The sequence below is a fragment of the Gorilla gorilla genome, chromosome 4 (assembly GCF_029281585.2).
Source record: "Gorilla gorilla gorilla isolate KB3781 chromosome 4, NHGRI_mGorGor1-v2.1_pri, whole genome shotgun sequence".
Lineage (NCBI taxonomy): Eukaryota > Metazoa > Chordata > Mammalia > Primates > Hominidae > Gorilla > Gorilla gorilla.
The window spans coordinates 97,976,678-98,001,500 of NC_073228.2; the positions used below are offsets into that span (position 1 = coordinate 97,976,678).

Here is a 24,823-nt window from a genome sequence, read left to right on the forward strand (position 1 = left end):
AAGGCACATGAAAAAAAAAAAGGAGAATATATTTGTATCACCTAGGCTAGGTAAGGACTTTTTAAATAATATGTTAAAGGATAAACCATATAAAAAAAGATATATTTTCCTATACTAAAATTAAGAATGTTTTAAAATATTTTTAAAAAGACAAGCCAAAGAGTGGAAGAGTGACTTGCAATATGTAAATAACACCTACAAGTCAGTAAAAAAAGATTTTTTCAAAATAACAAAATGAGCATACACATGAATAGGCAATTCACAGATGAGGAATCATAGATGGCCAATGAAAAACGAAAACATATACAACCTAATTAGTAGTAAGGAAAATGCTAACTAAAACCACAATATGATACCATATTATAGTATCCAGGCTAGCAAATATTAAACAGTAATGATAACACAAAGATTTGAGAAGGGTGTGAAACAACAGGAATAGCCATGTATGGGTGATCAGAATGAATCATACAACCACTTTGGGAAACAATTTGATATTACCCAGTAAAGCTGACCCAACAATTCTACTAATAAGTATAGATTCTAGAGCACCAGGAGGCATCTGAAGCCCAGGAGGCATGCATAAGAATGTTCATTAGAATCTTATAGGCCAGGCGCAGTGGCTCACACCTATAATCCCAGCACTTGGGGAGGCTGAGGTGGACAGATCACGAGGTCAGGAGTTTGAGCCCAGCCTGACCAAGATGGTGAAACCCTGTCTCTACTAAAAATACAAAAATTAGGCGGGTGTGGTGGCACACACCTGTAATCCCAGCTACTCAGGAGGCTGAGGCAGGAGAATCACATGAACCCAGGAGGCGGAGCTTGCAGTGAGCCAAGATCGTGCCACTGCACTCCAGCCTGGGCGGCAGAAGGAGACTTTGTCTCAAAAAAAAAAAAAAAGAATCTTATACTATAACAGCAAAAACATTAGAAAGCAAACCACCAATGTTCATCAACAGTAAAGTGGATAAATGCCATATAGAGGTAAAAATGAATTACTGCTAAACATATAAATGGATGTCATACACAAAAAAGCAAATTCCAGAAGTAAAAAAAAAAAAAAAGATAAAAGTAAAGGCAAGCAAAACCAAACAATATAATAAACATGTTATTTAGAAAAATATGCATATTTAGTAAACCATAATGAAAAGGAAAAGAACATTAAGACAAAATTCATACCTCTGAAAGACAGGGAGAAGGATGTGAACTCATGTCAATTTTCTATGGTAGTGGTTAAGATTGTTTCTTTCTTTTTCTTTTTTTTGTTTGAGACAGAGTCTCTCTCTGCCACCCAGGCTGGAGCACAGTGGCACGATCTTGGCTCACTGCAACCTCTGCCTCCCAGGTTCAAGCGATTCTCCTGCCTCGGCCTCCTGAGTAGCTGGGACTACAGGCGCCTGCCACCATGCCCGGCTAATTTTTTGTATTTTTAGTAGAGATGAGGTGTTAGCCAGGATGGTCTCGATCTTCCGACCTCATGATCCGCCTGCCTCGGCCTCCCAAAGTGCTAGGATTACAGGCGTGAGCCACCGTGCCTGGCCCACTTCTATTTTCTTAGTTGCAAAGTGTGAACCTGATTAACTAGAGAAGGACTTTGTAATGCTTACGCTAAAATGAACACAATAAATAGCTGAACTCCAGTTTTGGTTTCAAGATGTATAAGCAACTAAGCAAAAATCACTATATCTGTTTTGAAAACCAACATATTCTTTTAACTATTTCTTTTTTTGTAAAGGAATAATTTTATTTCTAATGTTAAACTTTCTAGTCAAACAATCTTCTCCTGAACCCAAACATGCATACTATTTCTTGCTTCTTTGTCTTTGCTTATATAATTTCTTCTGTTCTGAACACCCTTTTACACCCGGTTCCATTTATTCCCTTTAACTTCTACTCTTTTTTTCTTTTTTTTTTTTTTTTTTTTAGCTCTGCTAACTTATTTGAGATACATTTCAGGCGTCACTTCCTCCATGAAACTTGCCCTGGATTTTCCACTTCACCCCCTAACTGGATTGTGTCCCACTTGTGCCCCCACTCCAGGTACGATGTGGAATCTAGCATAGTCCTTTATCATTGTTATCACTGAGTTGCTATGGGTAGGGTCATGTGTTCTTTGATCTTCACATCCCACGTGCCTAGCACAGCGCTGTTCAATAACTATTTGCCAAAATGTTTAAGAATTTATTGGTTGAAGGTACTTTTTCTTTAACGTCTCTGAAAAAAAAATCACTTGGTTAGCAATCTTAGAATTGAACCATAAACTTTATTATAGATGGTTGAAGCTTGATACATATAGTTTTTGGCTGCAAAATATAAGTTACACTAACATGCTCAGAGGCCATCGTTTAGCGCCAACGCTATATTTAGTCACATACATGATCTCACCTGCTTTGTTCTTCCTATATTCACAGTCAAAATCCAGCCACATTTAAGTCTATTTAGTTTACTGATATACATTAGGCCATACAAAGCAAAATGATGGATAGTATCCGTATCACTGGATTTATAATATAAAATTTTTCTCATTTAGAAAGAGGCATACTCTTTTGATCATGTATATTCTATTTAGAAGTAATAGAGAACTTGGAACTAATGTATATTAGAACATTTGAATAAAGACAGGTAAAAATAACAAATATTTGCCAATATTCTTAATCTTAAAATTAAATGTTATGATTTATTACTTCCCTGATTTTAAAATTTATTATGTAGTGAAATATATTCAATGGTATTTATGACAGAGTATATTTACAAATAGAAAATTCATTCAAATTTAATGATGCTTCAAGTACTGGAGCTACTATCTACACATTTCTTGTTAATAAGTACATACATTATATCAGTATTACTGAAGTAGTAACAGCATTTCCACATCACAACAGCATCAAAAATAAGTTCCCCTGAAAGTCTTAACCAGGTTTACCTGGACAATCTGCAATATACTACAATCTGAACTTACTTCTGTAAACAGAAAAATGAACCAGAGATTCCAGTATGAATCAAATAATTCCATCAAAGAAAACCTTGCTAAACAGACTTTTATTCAAGCCCTGAAAACATAGATGAATTAAATATAAGCTTTTCTTTTAAATAATTAGATATCTACTTTGGGGAATAAATATATAAGCTTTCAATTATTTCTTTAATGTGGGAAAATGCTAAAAATTATGTTATATACATGCCGGCAAAAGGGAGGCTGTGATTACTAGTGTGTGTGTGTGTTTGTGTATGTGTGTGTGTGTATGTTCCCATGCACATGCATGTCTTTGTACAGGCACGGGAAGAGAGAGAGTCAAGAAAAGTTTTAACAAAGGAGGGGACATTAAGGTTAGGTATTAGATATAAGACAAGAACTTTCTAGATGATGTTTAGAATTTAACAGAATCTTGAAAAATCTCTGATAATACTGATGCTTCTTTATAATGTTCAACCTTTAAGTGTTTGAGTATTATGAAAGAAATATTTCCTTCCAAATGTCTTAAAAAACCATTATAAATTAAATGGGTAATTTTTCTGTGCTAATTTTGAGAATTACATTAACATATTAATTTAGAGTAACTGCTTGTTTTTGTTTGTTTGTTTTCCTAGAAGTAAGGGCCTGGAGAAATGAATCCAGAATATCCACTTCCAACCACCTACCTTTGACCAGTGAGAGAAGAGATGCCCCTTGCCACGTGGGCTCTAGCTCTGGGCAAGTGGCATCTTGAGCAGGTACTGAACAAAGGACAGACAGACCATCCATGTTATATAGAGCAAGCAGAATCTGGGTATGAAGCCAAAGGAAACCCAGCAAGGACAAAAACTCCTCAGAAATAGGATGGAAATAGAGCCTGGCACAGCTGGTTGGATTTGATGGGGTCATTTCAGTGCCTTTTTTTTTAAAAGATGGAGTCTCATTCTGTCGTTCAGGCTGGAGTGCAGTGAGATAGTTTACTGTAGCCTCTGGGCCATCTTTCCACCTCAGCCTCCCGAGTAGCTGGGGCTACCAGCACATTACCATGCCCAACTAATTATATATATATATTTAGAGAGGAGGGTATTGCTATTTTGCCCAGGCTGTTCTTGAGCTCCTGGCTTCAAGTGATCCTCCGGCCTCAGTCTTCTGAGTAGGTGGGATTACATGTGTGAGCCACTGCACCTGGCTGAGTGGCTTTTTTTATAGCATTACTCTGGCATCCTGAGTGTCCCCTGAACTACAGTGGAGAGAAGATTCACATTAAGGCTTTTTTAAATATGGCATGTTTTATTACTAATCTTTCAAAAATGTTGAAATATCTTAGGTTAAAGGTTAACAAGCAACTATTTGTTGCCTAATTTTAGCTCAATGGTTGCTATTGCTATTCAAACTATTGACATAATTTAATATCACTTAAGATTATCCATTGAAAGAAATATGACACGTATCTTCATATTTAAATATATTTTTAAATATTTTCTTTAAAATTTTAAAATTTTTTGTTTTAGTTTTTTAGAGTCTTAAAAAGGTATTTATTTTCTCTAGTCACTAGATTCCACTGTATTGGTTTGCCCATAAGAATATCAGCTTGCCATATTTGTCAAAATAAAAAATGTATTGATCACCCTGTCATTTAACTAATATTTGGTGTACCCACTATGTGCCAGACACTGTAAGAAGATCTACCTAACAAATGTCAATAGTATCACAAGCAATTAAGAAAATGTAAAAAATCTAAACAGAAATAATGGTTTTTAATGAAAACTGCTAATCATTAACTTCATATTATATTTCCTAAAAGATAAAATGTAGGTGAAAATGTTTAATGAACTGTAAAACTTTATTAAAATGTTAAGTGCAATTATTAATTATTACATTATTTCTCCTAAACAATGAGTGTTGTAAAATGAATATACCACAATGAATATATCATTTGGTGGAGGAGGTGAAAGCAAAAGAAGAAAATAATTAGTTAAGGGATATTAAATGGTTGTAACAGGTTTTAAACGCTCCTTATATGTTTGATTAGCTTCATTTGAACTAAAAGTAAAGGCAAAACAATTTTAAGCATCATTGATAAATACCACCACATTACTGGAAATTGAAGTATTTCAGTTTTCAGAATGTGTTAAAAACATCCAACAAACTAATTCCTTTTAAGTGCCAAATTTTGAAATGGTTTATATTATTCAACAAAAAAATCATGCTACATAACCTTATGTAAAAAAATTCTTATAGAAACAATTTGCACAAAAATTGAGGTTCTCATTGCAATGATAAGTTGTATTTAGTATAGAAAATGTATAAAGTTAGTCTCAAATTTTAAAATTCAATGTGGTTTATAACAATCTCTAAGTATTGAACTTTCATTACTAATGATATATCACTAGTTGTGAAGGACCTTTCAATTTCCCATTGAAAAATAAAATTTTCCTAAAATCCTATAACATATGAATGATGTCAAAGTACATACTGTAACCTGCCTAATATTAGAGTTGCTTATGAATATCGTAGCCTCCCTGTTACATACTGTGAGCTCCTGGTAAAGAGGGATTCTGGCTTTTCTATCTCTATTTCTTACAGAGGGCCAGCACAATATTTTATAAATAGTGCTTAGCTATTGAAATGAAATGTGAAGAGATCTGTTCCAACATGTGCTACTAAACAGGATACACGTCTTCAGTTTCAAGATACATTTGATATCTTGATGTATCATCCTGGCTAATTTCTTTTTTTTCTTTTTTTTTTTTTTGAGACGGAGTCTCTCTGTCGCCCAGGCTGGAGTGCAGTGGTGCGATCTCGGCTTACTGCAAGCTCTGCGTCCCGGGTTCCTGCCATTCTCCTGCCTCAGCCTCCTGAGTAGCTGAGCCTACAGGTGCCCGCCACCATGCCTGGCTAATTTTTTGTATTTTTAATAGAGATGGGGTTTCACCTTGTTAGCCAGAACGGTCTCGATCTCCTGACCTCGTGATCCGCCCGCCTCGGCCTCCCAAAGTGCTGGGATTACAGCATGAGCCACCACGCCCAGCCGATCCTGGATAATTTCATGTGAGTAGAAATTACATGCTTTATTCTTCTCCTTTTATCTTTAATATCTAGCACTTGTGACATGGTAAATAATCGATGAAGGTATACTAAGACAATGTAACCTATAACTGGCATTGTACTTTTATCACACTACTAGTTATTTCAGGTATCTTGAAAGTACTAAAAGAAGTTTTAAAAGCAAAAAGCATATGGAAACAATTAGGACACTTGGGGCTAACATCTTTATTTAATCTGGCCATTTACTTCCTAGCTTTATCATCTATATTTATCATCTAAAGATCTACCTCTTCTCAATAATATGACATCCAGTACTGAAAGAATTCAAACCTGTTCTCAGTCTGCTTTGGGAAATAAAGGAACAAAACTGACTATGATGATGCATAAATAAGTAAATCAACATTTATGGAGGAGTCACTACTTGCCGAATAGTAGGCAGGTGATATTTATACAATTTGTGAGGTCAAATATGAGGTTAAAAGGTAGGAAAAACAATGAATGTCCACCTTATCGCTATGAGGGCTGCCCCATAAGGGCACTCAGTGTATACACAGCACAACTCCAGGGGTTGCTAGTAAGAATTATGTCCCCTTAAGAGTTATGCAACTAAAAGTATAATTAAGAGAAAAAACGTTGCTAAATAATCTATAATATGCTATTAATTCTTAAGATGCATCCCAAATTCAGAGATGTTAAAATGTGATAAAAGGTTTTAGGACCAATGAAAAAAGAGGATAATACAAGCAATCTTCAATTGGCCTTTCTTGGATGGCATCATTTTATCAGCAGTCTGTACAAGAATTTCTGAGGGAATTTTTTCACTCTCCTCTGTGAAGTCAAAATAAAGAACATTAGAAGTGAATGAAGTACCGTTAATGTCACAATTCAGATATAATGCACCAAGATTTTCAAATTTATATTATTCCCCTTAGTTCTTAAAATTGATTATGGGAGGAACAGTGTTTTCAACTAACTTTTAGGTGCCTAAATTACTTATTGGGCACTTATACCTTTCCCTGCCTAATAAACATACACATATACACCCACACACACACAGAAACCCACATACACGCAGCTGCTGAGAAAAAGGCCAGAAGAGAGGCCACTTCAGAATATGAATGGAGTGAAAAAAACAGAGGGATGAACTGTGTGGGTCCAGTTATGAGAATTTTTTTCAACCAAAGCCAGATTGAAAAGTAGGCTGTCTGTATATGCCAGTTTTGTATATGCAGGTTTTGCATATACAGACGGCCTACTTTACATATCCATGGTTCCACAGGACCAACTGTAAGACTTCCATATGCATGGACTGTGGTATATGCAGGGGTTCTGGAATCAGTTCCCTTCGTAAAGCAAGGGATGACTGTGTGTAATTTCTCTTAATCTCAGTTTCCTTATCTACATCTACAAATGAAATAGATGGGCTTTAAAAGTCTAAAAAATATCTACTAAGTTTTAGATATTATCTTTTGGAAACCTATTCTGGTAGAATCCTTCTATTAAAAGTGTTCTTTCTTCCTAAACATATTCTTTATATAAAACAGTAAACAAACATGGCCTGAATGAATTGTACATACCCCCTTTAATGTGAAAAAAAAATGCCTCATTGCTAAAAATTTAGAATAGCAACATTACAAAAACATGAGTTCCTCTTCTCAATAATAAACAGATTTTACTTTTAACAGATTTACTTATCAGTGTAAAATCTTAGTTCTAATGTTAAATTTGTATATAATGGTTCAAAGTCTGTGTTTTAAAAAAGTATTAATCTATTACATACCTCTGAAAGGTACTGATATTATTATTGCTATGACAGAACCATTATACTTTGGTTCAGATTCTAAAGGAAAAATAGTGACTGTTTATAACTGTCAAATTATTTTAAAGTTATTAAATATGATAGCATCCAAACTGATAGTTCTGTAATATTTCTTCTTATCACCTTATGGGAGAGAGGGGATTTTCTGAAATTTCACACAGAAATAACAATTATCAGACATTTAGGAAGTTACGTTTTATCTTATTTATTTATTTATTTACGGAGTCTCGCTCTGTCGCCAGGCTGGAGTGCAGTGATGCAATCTCAGCTCACTACAACCTCCGCCTCCCAGGTTCAAGCGATTCTCCTGCCTCAGCCTCCCGAGTAGCTGGGACTACAGGCATGTGCCACCATGCCCAGCTAATTTTTGTATTTTGAGTAGAGACGGGGTTTCACCATGTTGGTCAGGATGGACTCGATCTCTTGACTTCGTGATCTGCCTGCCTCAGCCTCCCAAAGTGCTTTTAGAAAAGCAAATTCAGGTATAAGAATTATATTTAGGAGAACAAGAATAAGGAAAGTCTTGGTTGATGACCATTTTGACTAATATTCAAGGGTAATTTTATCTTTGTTTTCTTATGTTCCCTAAATGAGTCACTAATTATAATATATAATCTATTACTTTTCAAGGAAAAAAAAACCTATTGTTTTCTTCTCATATTAAATTAATGAAAATATTACTGAGAACAAAATTAATATTACATAAGGTAGAACTGATAATGTTTTAAGCTGAAATGTCATGCTCCAAACAAATAAATCTAAGCCTACAATTTCACATTTGCAAATACACATATGTAATTCAAATACAACTGAGATGCTGGGCATGGTGGCTCACACCTGTAATCTCAGCCCTTCGGGATGCCAAGGGAGGAGGATTGCTTGAGCCCAGGAGTTTGAGGCCAGCCTGGGGAATAGAGTGAGACTTCATCTATACAAAAAATAAAAAAAATTAGCCAGGTGTGGTGGCACATGCCTGTGGTCCCAGCTACTTGGGAGGCTGAGGTGGGAGCACCACTTGAGCCCAGAGGTCAAGGCTGCAGTGAACTGTGATCATGCCACTGCACTCCAGCCTGGGTGACAGGATGGGACACTATCTCAACAACAACAAGAAAAGAAATGAGATGAGTCTATTAGGGAAACACTCAAGTCACTCAGTAAACGTTACATTGCCATGCTATGTCACACATGAAGGATGCACACAGTAATGTTTACATCCATGGATAAAGCCACAGTGTGCATGCGTGAGTACTGAAACTGGCTAAACACCAAAGGATAGAAGAGTGAAGAGCAATATGCTGATTGGCTGACTACCAGGCAAAGTTACCTATAGACAAGCTGAAATCAGGGTGAGGATAAAAAAGATTCCCTACAGTAAACAAAGCACTTTTGGGTCAACTATATAAAACTCATTTAGGCTTTCCTTCATCTCCACCTACAAGGCTCACAAAACCCAGATGGACAGTTTGGGACTGAGGCAAAAATAATGTGCAAGGGCGTCTCACTTGAGGAGAAAAAAAATGTGGGTCCCAGATTCTAGAACCAATATATCTGCTCAATGCAACACCCTAACAATAGTCTTAGAATAAACTACTGTATAGAAGGAACTACTGCTTGTCTTTTATCATAGTGACTGCCTTACCAACCAAGGAAACTCTATTTATTTAATCACATTTCGACTGCCTTACCAACCAAGAAAACTCCATTTATCTAGTCACATTTGTATACATGTTTTATATTATAATATATACACAGATAACCACTTAGAGAAAATACTCACTATTGCAACCTGGTGTAGCGGGAAAAACACAGACTTTGCAGTCAGAATTGGGCTCAAATCTTGGTTTGGTTATTCTTACTAGCTGTATAACTATAAGTAAGTCTGTTTATGTCTCTAGGCCTCATTTTACATATCTGTAACATCAGAGTAATACACGAGACTAGTGTGAAGATTACACAAACAACTACTACTTCTAACCTGACAAGGGCCCCAGCAATGGGAAGTGAGTTGGAGACAGAGGGCCTTAAGTTGCCCTTTCTTCCCAAGAAGTGGGTGAAGGTTGTGGGAGTAGAGAGAGGGGCTAATATGCATAACCGAATTCAAATTGAGGCACAGTCCATCTAATTGTATTTTACAGTTACTGTCAAATATTATCTTAGACAAAAAATGTTACCTTAGACAAAGGGAGCTCAATTTGAAGAACTAGGAAGAGCTTGGCCTCAGAAATAGTCATGGACAGAGGCAACTTGAATTGTAATTCAATTATAATAATAATTATAATTACAAGTGATGTTTATTGAGTGCATACTATGTGCTAAAGCAGGTACTAAGTACTTAATTGCATTACTTCTTTTAATTCTAACAACTCTATTTAGCAGATGATGGCCTGAAGCAACTGAAGATCCACAAAAGAAGTGAAAATAGCCTTAAATGATGACATTCCACCATTGTGATTTGTTTCTGCCCCACCCTAACTGATCAATGTACTTTGTAATCTCCCCCACCCTTAAGAGGGTTCTCTGTAATCTCCCCCACCCATAAGAAGGTTCTTTGTAATTCTCCCCACCTTTGAGAATGTACTTTGTGAGATCCACCCCCTGCCCGCAAAACATTGCTCCTAACTCCACTGCCTATCCCAAAACCTGTAAGAACTAATGATAATCCCACCACCCTTTGCTGATTCTCTTTTCGGGCTCAGCCTGCCTGCGCCCAGGTAAAATAAACAGCCTTGTTGCTCACACAAAGCCTGTTTGGTGGTCTCTTCACATGGAAGCGTGAGACAGCTAGAAAGCAAGCACAGACATCTGGGCTCTTTCAGCAAGAAGCCACCCATTCTAGAGAAAAAACGGAATGAAAGTTGTAGTTGCTAAAGCCTAAAATGGGCAAGTGATTCTCCACGGTCTTCTATTGTTGGAAGTGGATCAATAGAAAACAAATTCTAATCCTCAAATTCCACCTGCTGGGTCACTATGGACTGACATTATCTTAGTTTCACCAAAGGGAGGAGGGAGGAAGGAGGGCAAACAGTTGGAGTAGTGTATATACAATGCTCCCTGAGTCCAGATCAAGAGTTTAAATGAGATAGATCCAAATGTCTCAATGAGGCAGTTCTACCCGATTCGATTTCTCTATTTCAGTTTACATCGCCGCTCATATTGAGTCACCTAATTTTGCATTACCTAACAGGCCAACTGAAATATGGTTTCTATTTTTATAAATAAATGTTAATAAACTGCTTTCTTTCATTGTTTCTCTGTTCAGCTCCAGAAAAGAGGCAAAAACCAGTGTTTTTAGACATGTGGTCCACAAACCTCTGGAGATTCCTGAGATTCTTTCAGGGGACCTGCAAGGTCTCTATTTCATTATAGTATTAAGACATTGTCTATTTCACTGTATTGACATTTGCATTAATCATTAAAAACGCAATGAAGAATAAAACTGCCTGTGACTTAGCACCTACGAAGGCAGTGACACCAAACTATACTAGTAGTCATAGTCTTTACTGCCACATAAGGCGGGGTGGAAGTGGAGGTTGGAGGGAAGCCAACTACACATAAATGTCAATGAAGAGTAAAATTTACCTCTGTTAAATCTCAATCCATGAGTATATATCTGTTTAATATTATGAGTGATGAAATGAAGGTATACATAAAGCACTTGCATACCAAACTATGCTATGATGATAGTCTGGAGGAAAAGCAGCTGTGCACTTGATTGCGTTTAGAGCTAAAGTAGTTAACTTTCTAATGGAATAGCATTTGTACTTGTAAGACTGATAGACAAATTATGATTATTCAGATTTGGGTAATTTGGAAGGCATTTTCTTGAAAATGAACAAAGTAAGCCTGACAATCCCATTCAAGAAAAACAACTGATGGTATTTGTGGTCAATGATACAAACTGAGCTTTCTTGTTAAAGTTGGAATTTTGGGAAACTTTTATCATCACTGATAACTTTGAGAGTTTTTTAATTCTTAAAGCTTTTCTGATGATACTGGTGGAAATATTAATGGGTAGGATTTTTTTATACTGTGTAATAAGATGTGTCAACATTTACATGATTTATGTAACTAAGTGAAACAATATTTTCCAAATGACCAATGTATGATGTTACAAAATCATATATGGGTAAAAGATCCATTCAAAGTACAAGACAGACCAATGGATTTTTATGAGTATAAAATGTGTTCTAGACTCCATACTGCAACTAACCTTTAAGAAATAACTTCCTTTTTAGTGTGGGTATAGCATCAAAGAAGAATATACAAAATTATCTGAAAAAGCTATTAAAATAGACCTTTCTTTTACAATTGCATATCTGTTTGAGGCCGAGTTTTCCTCAAAAACATCAATGAAGACAACATATTATAAGAGAGGAAATATAGAAGCAAGTATAAGAATTCAGCTGCCTTCTATTAAGCCAGACATTAAAGAGATTTTCAAAAATGCCATATTTTTCATTGTGTCTTTCATTTTAAAAATATAGTTATTTCTCATAAAATGCTATTTATGTCATCATAGGTTTATTGTTATTTAAAAATAAATATTTTTAAATGTTCTCATTTTTAATTCCTTTCAATAGTAAACTCAATAGATATAACCCATATAAACAAAAACCCCACAGTGACCTTAATAAAGTTAAACATAAGCCAATGGGAAAAGACCTTACTCTGCCATAATTCTTCCCATGTTTCCTATGGGAAAGGAGGAAGGGAGGGATGAGAAAGGAATTTTTTCTTTTTTTTTTTTTTTTTTTTTTTTGAGTCGGAGTCTCGGTCTATCGCCCAGGCTGGAGTGCAGTGGCGTGACCTCAGCTCACTGCAACCTCTGCCTCCCCGGTTCAAGCAATTCTCTTGCCTCAGCCTCCAGAGTAGCCGGGACTACAGGCATGCACCACCATGCCCGGCTATTTTTGTATTTTTAGTAGAGAGGGTGTTTCACCATGTTGGCCACGCTGGTCTTGAAATCCTGACTTCAAGTGATCCGCCTGCCTCGGCCTCCCAAAGTGCTGGAATTACAGGCACGAGCCACTGTGCCCAGTCCCACTGGTTGTTTTCATACACATTAATTTACATCATTTATTCCTTATAAAAGTCTAACAGATATGATTATCCCTAATTTACAGATGTAGGAACTGAAACAGTGATTTTTGCCTAAAGTCACAGTTGGTAAGCAAAAAAATTAAGATTACAGTATGTATTTGATTCTGAAGTTCTTATTCTTTTTACCATATCATATTTATGACAGTCCCCCACCACCCTAACTGGTCAGTGTCCAACAAAAACTCATAAATGCAGAGCTTTGGTCTTTATCATAATTTTTGTTTGAAATCCAAAGGTCTAATTCTTGAACTGATTTCTATTTCTTCATTATTGGCTTGTTTTACCAAATCCAAAGAAGGCTGGGTACGCTTAATAATGGCTGATAATTGGCCAGGCGCGGTGGGTGACGCCTGTAATCCCAGCACTTTGGGAGGCTGAGGCGGGCGGATCACAAGGTCAGGAGATCGAGACCATCCTGGCTAACACAGTGAAACCCCGTCTCTACTAAAAATACAAAAAATTAGCCAGGCACGGTGGCAGGTGCCTGTAGTCCCAGCTACCCAGGAGGCTGAAGCAGGAGAATGGCGTGAACCTGGGAGGCAGAGTTTGCAGTGAGCTGAGATCACGCCACTGCACTCCAGCCTGGGCAACAGAATGAGACTCTGTCTCAAAAAAAAAAAAGAAAGAAAAAAAATAATGGCTGATAACTGAGCTTCCAACACAAGGTACTAATTTTCCAGTGTCAGCACACTTCAGTATAATATTCAAGAGTTCTTGCAATCTCATGCTACTCAACATCAAAGGGTAGATTTATACAAATAGGCAAAGGCCTGTCTTCATAGGTTCACGTAAACAAATAATATTCATTAATCAAACCTTTATTTTAAAAATCTCCTGTGCGTCAGGTGTGGTGGCATGCACCTGTAGTCCCAGCTACTTGGAAGGCTGAGGCAGGAAGATTGCTTGAGGCCAGGAGTTCTACACCACAGTGAGTTATGATGTCATCACTGCATTCTAGCCTGCGTGACAGAGTAAGACCCTGTCTCAAAAAAAAAAAAGGGGGGGGAAAGAAAGGAAAAGAAAGGAAAGGAAGGGGAAGGGGAAGGGGAAAGGGAAGGGGAAGGGAGGAAAGGAAAGGGAAAGGAAAGGAAAAGGAAAAGGGGAAAGGGAAAGGAGAAAAAAATCTACTGTGTTTACTAGGTTTTGGAAATATAAAACATGACAATGTAAAGGTTAATTTCTGGTAATTAAAACAGAATTATGGCCCTTTAAAGGCTTTAAAATTAATCAGGCTTGATCACAGTTTCCCTTTTAAATGAAAACTCTAAAATGAAGAAACAGGTATGCTTTGGTGAACAGTTAATGATTATATTTTAAGACTGCCTTATTGAATTGTTAGAAAATGCATATAATAGTGACCTTGTCAGGTGGGAGCCACTCCTCTCCTGGCCTCATATGGAGGCACTTCAGCTAGAGTTAACATTCTTAGTTTCTCTCCCCATATCCCATTCTTTCTTTCCCTCAGGAAGAGTGTGACTTATCTGATTAGCACATTTAGGAAAAGAAACTGAACATGCTCAGCTCAGCTCTTCAGGGCATGTTCCAAATAGGTTGCAGAAAGGATGAATTCTACTTTACTTTCTACCACATGAAAGGCAAAGGGAATGTTTGCAGGATAAGGGGAAAATTCATTTTGGGGGGAATATATCTGGAAGTCCATTAGCTACAGATCTAAATCAAATTTTCCAGTTGAACTGTACCAATTTTTAATGCTGGTGTTTTGTTTCCTTTTGTCTGATTCCTATGTAATATTGCTGAGTTCCAAACTGCGGAGTGTAGCACTGAGGTATTATTTTGGAACAATGTTGTACTGTAATATGAAAACATATTTGGTCTTTGTCCCTGGTTCCTGGAACAGAGCTCCTAAAAGGCTTGAAAGCTTATGAGTCGTAGAGTGTCTTTTGTTATTCATAACAATCCCCTGAAAAAAATCCATCACTGAGTTTATGCTAATGAGGTGACTTAGACTTTAGATAGGGCCTTTAGATAGCCTTAGGATGGGACTGGTCACCAGAAAGACCCAGTGATTAGAGGGTACTTTCAGCCTCACCCACTGGTGTCCAGGAAGGGGAGAGCTTCCAGGTTAGTAAACACACTGATGCGCAGCTGGGAGGGTGGCATGCTGACAGAGGGGACAGAAGCTCAGTATGCCCTTTCCCATCCATATACCTTGCTCTATGCATTTCTTCCATTTGACTGTCCCTAAGTTGCATCCTTTATAATAAACTGGTAAACATAAGTATTTTCCTGAGCTCCGTGAGTCATTCTAGCAAGTTATTGAAACTGAGGAGGTGGTAACAGGAACCCCTAATCTACATTCAGTTGGTCAGAAGTATGAGTGGCTCCTCCAGGACTTGTGACTGGTGTCTGAAATAGGGGCAGTCTTGTGAAACTGAACTCTTTAGGTAGATAATGTTAGAACTGAATTGAACTACTGGACACCCAACAGAAATTGCAGAATTGGTTGGCATCAGAGAAAACACCCCAGAAAGATACTGAAAGGTACAAGGGCCAGGGACCTTAAGAATTGGATTAGTTCTCAATTGAGTCTCAACTTGAGAAATGATGTTATTTATTAGCCCTAAAGCCCCAAGACTGTGTGCCAGATGCTATGTTTGCTTTACACATATTATTATCATTTAGAAATGAAGTCTTGCTATATCAGGTTTGAGTTTTGCTAGACTCAAACTCCTAGGCTCAAGAGATGCTCCCACCTCAGCCTCCTGAGTAGCTGGGACTATAGCCATATGCTAAGGCACCTGGCTACATATATTATTATCATTCTACTTTTCAGACAAAAACTCAAGTGCAGGGGTGTTAACTTGAGGTCACACTATATTAAATGGAAGAGCTGGAATTCAAACTCAGGTCTATCAGACTGCTTTTTTTTTTTTTTGAGACGGAGTCTCACTCTGTCGCCCAGGGTGGAGCACAGTGGCGTGATCTCGGCTCGCTGCAACCTCTGCCTCCTGGGTTCAAGTGATTCTCCTGCCTCAACCTCCCAAGTAGCTGGGATTACAGGCGCCCACCACCATGCCTGGCTAATTTTTGTATTTTTAGTAGTGACAGGGTTTCACCATATTGGCCAGGCTGGTCTCGAACTCCTGACCTCAGGCAATCTGCCCATTTGGCCTCCCAAAGTGCTGGGATTACATGCGTGAGCCACTGCAACCCAGCCTCGGACTGCATTTTTAACCTCATCTCCATACTATATCTCTACAATGGTATGATTCTGAATGTTATTCATACACTAAAACAGGAAATAAAAAGTTATTATCACAATTTGCCTTCAATGACTACAAGCTTTAAGTTGATATAGAGAAATATAAATGCCTTGGAATGTATTATAGAAAACATTTACAATAATACATTTTTATGCTGATTATTAAGATACTAACTAAGCCTCTTTTTCTTCTTTCCAGTTATATTTTAAAAGATCTGGGGGCAAAAAAAAAAAAGAGACTAAAGATAGAGTTAATTGGGGTACACAAGTTTCTAAGGGAAGCAAAATCCGATATGAACAGCAGCAGCCCCTTGTGGTCTAAGGGGAAAAGCAGTGTATCTGTAGTTATGGGGGGTGAAAATATGTTTTTTAAAAGAATATATGTACATATTTAGCCATTTGACTTAGTTCTCAACCCAACACATTAAAAAACAGATGCTTTAAAAAATAATCTGTTGCCAAGAAGCTTGTTAAAATTTTATCAGTTGAGATATTAAAATTCATTATGAATTAATTAACACATTATACAAAAATAAAATGTTTTTGTTTCATCGTTTTACAAAGTACTATAACCAGTGGTGATTAACACTGGGAATTTTGTGTGTCTTGATATGTCTTGCTCAAAAAGAAACTAAATTTATAGGATTACCACTAAATTGATGACATTTTCTGTCTTCACTCTTGAATTCTGTTGGCAGATGTTTTTGAGAACAGAAAATTCCATCTTATTACAAAACATATTAAGCAGGTTTTCCTGCCAGGCAAATCTGACATGATGTGTATTGCCTAGACCAAATCAATCCCCTTAATAAGCCATAATACATGCTAGCAAGTACACTATTTCATAGTTAAGAAAACTTGCCACATGAAATAGTAAGTTCTTTGATCTCTCATGCTCTGCTCCTAATGTCTCAGAAAAGTGCTACATAATCTACTAGTTAGTCATATCTATTTATACTAAGCAAGTAAAATAAAATTATACTTTGCTAATCTTAAAGTTTTAGGCCCAAATTTACTTTTGCCTGTGTATACTAGATATTTGCAAAAATTTGAAAAGAGACTGGCTATTTACAAGATACTAGAGAAAAGAAAATCCAAATACTTGAATAGACTTGGAAAATAAAATAGTTTCAGAAATTAAACAATCATTGTTTGTAATACAAATAAATTGAACTTGGTTGCTAAAATACTAGATAGAAATGACTTCAGTGGCATTTGCACGGAAGAGATTCAGAACTGTGAACGTACCCCAGTCAGAACATCAAAAACATATTTTTGGAAAGAAAGCTTTAGTTTATCAGAGGTGGCTGTTTCTAAACTATTGCAAAAATTCACATGAATGCTGAAAAAAATCAATCAGAAAACTAGGCAACACCAACTATCTTACATATTAAAGAATAAGATTTTTGATGGATGTCAACAAATAATTGATAAATATTTAAGCATCTCTATGTGCAATTCCAGGCTTTGCTAAGATTTCTATTCTGTAAATGTTTCTTTAACATTTGGACTTTTCGTTTTGTGTCCATGTAATTCTCTTCCCCTCTATCCTCAGCATCTGTTTTTGCTTTCTTTCAGAGGCTGGGTCTAATTCTTCTCCTTTACTTCCCATCAGCAGAGTCTACAAATAAGTCTCACTTTAGGAAAGAGATGTTCAAGCACTTCCAACCCAACATTAGACAGATCAGCATCAAGTCACTTTTGCCTATACTCTACATATAGTCTCTAAAATTCTATTAACTGACCTTCCTTGATTTACTTGTCCTCTTATGCTCCAGTTTGATATCAGAATAACCTTCATTCCTATGCTGCAGGTTCCTTTATCTAGGTATCACTTAGGCCTAATCTTGTTGTTTTGTTCTCCATCCAAGGGATTAAATTCTAGTATCAGTTCCTGACTCCCTCATAATATGCTCTGTACTAACGCAAAAAGCAGCACATATCTGCTTTTAAGGATTGACATGCAATGCCAAAACATATAAAGCATGCTCAAAGATCTAAAGGATTATGGGGAGATCTAGTGGAGAGGCATGAAAATAATTGGTAATATTAATTAAATTATTAGACAAAAATACAAGAGACATATCAAGATAGTACCTGGTAAATTCCATGTAAATTAGCTAATCATTATACATTCCATGAGTCTCAATAAGGAGGGGTCATCAGTTATAGTGAGAGGAAGAGGTGGAATTTCAGCTAGGCACTTATAACGTGGGTTGTAAGTGGATAGAATTTTGGATTCAGGAAAGAACAGGAATTGAAGTTACAGATTCCATAAAGCACAAAGTTTGTACAGGGTAGAGTAACCCCAGCAGCCTGGCTGTACTCTTAAGAGCAAATGTGTAACACAGAAATTGCAATGGGTCAGGTTGAAACATTTCCATTTTCATCCATAATTTTAGCAGAATAATGACATAGCTCAAAAGGAAAATAGGATATTCTACTTTTATATATTCAGAAGAAAATATATAGTTCAAGGTATCAAATAATGACCTTATACCATTAATTTTTGGATTGTAATCTCAGCTACTGGATTGAGTGGGAAGTCAACAATTGTAGTGCTGTTTGACTTTTTGTTTTGGTTTGTTGGAATGTTTCCTCATAGAAAATCAAGCTGCATACTTTAATAATGCAGGACATATTTTAAAAAGCGGTAGTTGTAGTGTGGGGTTTTAATCCTGGCTCTACCACCTTATTTAAAATTTATTGTGAAAGATCTGCTCTATAAATATTTATTATGAAGGCTCTGTTGTAGGCTCCGGGATACAGTAGTGAGCAAAACAGACTAAGTACATGCCCTCATGAAGCTTATATTAAGAGCTATGTGACCTTTGAAAAATTACTCAAAGGGGTGTGTGTGTGTGTGTGTGTGTGTGTGTGTGTGTGTTTATGGTACAAACAGGCTTTATTAGTTGCAATGGAAAGTGGCAGAGGGGAGGATATGATAGCTCCTGCTCCTGGGGCAGGGTCCTCAGACTGAGTTTCCACCCTCCAAAAGCTAAAAATTTTTGACCCACAATCTGATCTGTAAATTTGGATCAGTATTAGTCATACTATTTGTAGAGAATATATAAATATGTATACATATTTATAGAAATACTTACATTTATACATATAAATTGTTTATAAACATTTAAGAAATAGAGTCCATTAAATAATAGCTGATCAAAAATCTATCTTTGTCATCAAATGTTGTTTACTATATTGTATCATACATTTACTACACATGGCTTAATTTTCAAATTTCAGATACATATTTTTTTTTCAATCTACAGAACAATGTGGTAAAGAAGAAAGAGGGGAAGAATCTACAGTAATTACTAGTCCTGGTTTCAACAAGTAGATTTATTATCTACCATTTACTAGCTTTGTGATCCTAGACTAACATTTGTGCATCAGTTTCCAACTATAAAATCAGGACAAAATGATGTGATTCATCTACCTATTAGGCTGTCACAAAGAATAGAAGATAATTTCAAATTGTAAATTGGTAAGAAGTATATAAATAAAAGTTAATTTAGTTCCATCATATAAAATGCTCTGTGTCTGAAAATTACAAACACTTGGTATTGGGAGATATGTAGAGAGAAGAAGAGCACTAGCAGAAGTCATTTCCAGAGTGGATCAAAGTTACTAAGGAATTAATACACCTCACACAAAATGAACCATTCTTCTCTTTCCCACTACAAGGCCAAAACTTACTATCTACAAGTATGTTTGAAGAGTGTCAGCACATCTCTGCTATTTTGCAAAATTCCAGAAGATTTTAAGAGAAATGATGTTTACTAAGAAAAAACATTTCATAACTAAGGCCATCGATACAAAGTTGTATTATGTGTTTGGGCCTATTTTTGTCTTTTGGTGCTTTTGTTGGGAACCTGAATTGATGAGTGAAATGGGACAAAGAGGCAAAAAGACTTAGAAAAGAAGGAAAAATGACAGGAGTCTAAAAGAGAGAAAATAATTAAAAAGAAAACAAAAGGAAAGAGAGCAGGTCTTAACAATGAAGCAACATAAAAAGAATGTTGTTTCCTTGGTATAAGAAAAAATAGATGAGAGGAAAAACAAAGCAGATGTGAAAAACAGAATAAAGAAAATGCATGCATAAAGAGAACAAAAGAAAAAAAGCAAAGCAAAGCATTGGTGACAAGATAAAGACAAAATAGGAAGAAATAAACTTACAGGACAGATGTCTGATATCTGAGATAGATGCTTAATCTGTACATGTCACAGGCAAAAAAAAATTGTTTAAGAAGAAATAAACTTAACATACAATATCATTTTGTTTGCATTTTACATAAACAAGTAAGTATTCATTATAATTTTATATTTCAAAAGCCTTATATAATTCATTTCTGGAATCTGGATATCAGAGGTAATCTTTTAAAAATTTTAACCTGTCATAAGATGGTGGTTTACAGACTGGATCATATAGAAGGAAGCTTAGTACAACTGATAGAGAAGATGGTAACATCATGACCCCAATGTAATCATATAAAAGAAAGGGGGTGATATAACTGCATTGGAACAAACAAGCTACTTATTGCTTCTAAATATAATAAGCGTTCTTGCTTTTCAAATAATATATTAAATAGTGAGATGCTTTCTAAAAATTTAAATATTATAATCTGCTTGATTCACTATATGAACTGCTTTGAGAATTCCTAGTCAGGATACATTTTTGGGGTCTTGAGAATATATATGCTGTTTTCACCACTGCTTAACTGTCATAGCTTACTCAATAGACTGACCTATAAATAAAATATTTTGAATGTTTAAAGCACAATTCCAAAAAGTAGAGTGATTATGCCATGAACTGGATTAATACAGAAAATAAAAACTTAGAAAGCAATATATTTCCCCTAAAAGGTGGTATGAAACATTTTATTAATGATCTTCTAAAGTAAATGTAAAAATAGCTCAAGTTGAATAATTTGAAATGTTACTACTATCCTATTGTATAATTTATAAAACGTTATTTTCTCTGTGTTTAAATGTTCTGAATTGCTCACTTTTGAGGACTATTTCAATATACTATTTTTCTTAACCCGTAGCATTTTCGACATGCTTTACTATTAAACTTCTAGCATGCATAATAAGGGCTTTGAAAATTGACAAATGTCTCATATATATAATTTATAGTATGCATGTCAACATTCTGAATATGTCCAAGTGTAAATAAAATTGTTTGTGCCCCCTACAGAATTAGAAATCCTTGGGCAACACTGCTCTAATGATCCCATACTGTTAGTACTAAAAAGTGTAAAAGTTCGCTGGGTAGGACAAGAGAAAAGGACAGAGTTCCCTCATTACATTATCCCTAAACTATTTTGGCTTAAGTATTTATTAAGATATTAATTACTCTTCCTCCCTCTATCTGCCTTTAGACATTAGGCTGAGACACTGTAGATAGTTGCTCATCGTAAAACAATGCATTATCCAGTAAACCTTACCCCCCAAGATGAATGTTTTGTATGAAGCATTATTAATTCAGCAGGTAATATGTCTTAGAATTGTTAGGCTACATATACTCTCTCTTATGGACAACATAACGGCATGTTATGCTGATGCTATGTTTCATTAAAGAAACAGCGTGTTTGGAAACTGAATTGGCAAGTTTTCTGCCTTCTGCATCCATCACAATAAAATTATTTTAGAAAACTTTTCTTGAGGTAGTATATGACACAAAAGGAAACAGAATTTGCATTTGTGACTTCTATAAAATGTCACACTGAAATAAGAATGATGCGTTTTGTAATTCTGAATTTAAAAACCCATTTAATCCAAGTAGATGACTATGGGAAATAAATGATGAAAAATAAAAAAATTAATATTCTTGAAGAAAAACAAAACAATCTATATAAAATAAAATATATACAAGGTAAAGAAAATAGTAAAGGAAAGTAGCGATCTCACTCACTCTGATAAACAATTGCATCACTTCTTTTTCTCTTTGGGGGTTACGATACTTCTCATAGAAATCACGTCGCTTCTTTGTTTCTTTAGAAACTTTATCTTTTCTTTCCCGTTTTTCTGCTGGTTCATCTGAACTATCAGATGATGATTGTACGTGTATCTTCGGCTTTTCTACTTCAATATAGTTTTCATTGGGATTTAGTACTATTACTCCATATCCTTCCTGTTTTGAAATGAAAGAAGGTAGCATAATTTAAATCTTATAATCCATTTCAATTTTCAAAAAAGTTCTTAAAATTTCAGTCTAAGCAATTTTTATATAGTTGCATATTCATTAAAATACTCCTTTAGGCAAGATTATCATTTTATTTTTTTCAAAAGAAAGTCATTTAAAATTGTTTGCCTTTATTGTGTATATAAATAAGCTTTTATTATTTATAAGAACAAAAAACATAATTGCAACATAAAGATTATAAAGCTTAAATTAAAAAACTAATTCAGATATCTCAGAACCCAAAAATGACTGAAATAAATTAGCAAATAATTTATTTTCAAGTAAACTTTCAAATTATATTAATATTTATACTATCTGTTTTGAGAAAACAATCTCTGAAATCAAAGTTTACAATTCAAACTACATTTTTTTGTATATTTTTCTTTACAATGGCCCTTTCAAGAGCATTTTTTGTCTGAACAATTAAAAAGAATAAGCAGTTAAAAAAGAATAAATCTGATTTGACATTACAAAACCATCCATATCTACATTATTATAAAGACATAACATCTACCTGTGTACCTTGAATTTTATTCACTTCGTTTCTCACAGGAGGCCAGAAAAATCATAAAGCAAAATAAGCCACTGTCTTACTATAATGTATGGAAGCAAGTCTTTAATCTTAAAATTTCTTTCATTTTTCAACCTACCATAAAAATTCTCTTTATTAAAAACTACAATCAGGAAATAAGCAAGGTTCCAAAGTTAAAAAATACAGCTTGTTGAGCTATTAAGGCTTTTTTTTTAAATTTGTAAAACATGTTTTCCTGTCTCATTTCTTTCTAGCCTGGCAAACATTTCTGTGATTATAATTAAGAAAACGTTTGATATTTATATTATGTCTAATGGAATAAGCTAACCATGAGAAAATATAGAGAGGGATAAACAATAACCATTGACAAGCATGGGTAACACAAATTTTTGAAGCTATTATATATCTTGTCTTTTCTATTCAGTTATGTGTTGTGAGGTTCCAATTATGTCCTTGTAAAATACTATAAGGTCATATTTAAAAGATGTATGATATTATAATAAAAACATAAGAGCTACAGAAAATAGCTCACAAAATCTATTTATTAGAAAATCTATTTAATAGAAAATAAAACATAAAATCTCATCCTTACTTAATAGGTAGTATATATAGTTTTTCAAGACAGTAACTGTAGAATCTTCTACTTGAAGTTTAAATTTTAAATTTTTTGCCAAACCAACCATAAGATGATTTTAAAAAATTGACAGCAGTAATAGTAAACCAGTAATAGCACAGACTCAATTATCTTATTTTAAAATATGCTGCATTACTGCACATGGTTGGTTTTTTAAAACAGTTGATTTCACAAACTACTTACAAACTTCTTTGGAATTGTTTTCTATTTTTTCCTCCATCAGATGATATTATTGTCTAAAACGATTATTTAGTTTGGAAATTTTCAAGATCACTGAAGTTCTGATTTTAATGATCGGACTATTAATTAAGATACAGTCATCTTACATATATGAAAACTATATAATAATATATAGCAAACTGATTTACAAAACACCACCCATTCTTCAACAGATGTTCAAATAAAGCTTTTAGAATAATGCTTCTTTCACAAAAAGCTTATAAAACACTTTACACATTCTGTAATTTAAACATTCTACATCAAAGCAAAAGAGAATTTTTTTTTAAAGTTTCTTAGCTCTAAGTCAAAAGTTTTACCAACAAAAGATATTTTATTTGGTCCTGCTTTATTCTAATCTGTATAGCTATTCAAAAGTCTTGTAATTCATTGTGATCACTGTCAGGTAGACAGATTGTCACTTGGTGATTTTCTACAGTTGGACACACTTGACTAGTTATTAAAATCACATTTGAAGGAAGTTCCTACCCCTCTTCCTTGTGCCTCTTACAACTTTTCACGCCCTTCTCAAATTTCAGCTATAACTTCTCCTCCCATCAAAAGTAAGTTAAAGAACACTGTTGCACTCTGCTAAACAGGGTGAAATAGAGGCATTCAGTACACTGTCTCTGGTGTAAGGAACATAGTCAAAAAAGGTCACCATAGGCCAAAAAGAAAATTGCCTCCTTACTAGATTCTGTACCATGAGTAAGTGGTCTCCTGTCATGTTTCTTCCCTGCCTTCTCTGAGTGAATTGAACTTTAAACACACATACACATACACACATACACATACACACACACACACACACACACACACCACCCTCTCATACTCAGGAGTTAAAATTAGCAAGACCAAAATAGAATCTTAAAATTAATAGAGATGAAAATAGTGATATACTACATTTTAATCATAATATGAAAAATTTCAAATTCAAAAACTTCACTCAAGGTAAAAGAGTGGGATTTTAATAAGCTGAAATAACATGGCATCATCTTTGTATAATGAATAAATCTCAAATAAAGGTAAACTCTTTGAACAAAATTTACAGTCACCAGAATTGTAAGACTATTATCTTATTACTTAATCAAAAAAATAATATTTTCAT

General features: G+C 35.0%; 1 protein-coding gene across 16 annotated transcripts in view; it reads right to left on the reverse strand.

The window, feature by feature from the left end:
• ARB2A (ARB2 cotranscriptional regulator A) overlaps positions 1-24,823 on the reverse strand; it is a 493,438-nt gene that overhangs the window by 240,922 nt on the left and 227,693 nt on the right. For 15 of the 16 annotated variants that reach the window (XM_019027554.4, XM_055387115.2, XM_055387122.2 and 12 more), the window contains one exon: positions 22,064-22,282. In XM_019027554.4, the coding sequence (XP_018883099.1) occupies positions 22,064-22,282 (219 nt within the window). Of the gene's footprint in view, positions 1-13,744; positions 13,900-22,063; positions 22,283-24,823 lie in introns of those variants that run through there. The other variant, XM_063705875.1, reaches the window with a different exon arrangement.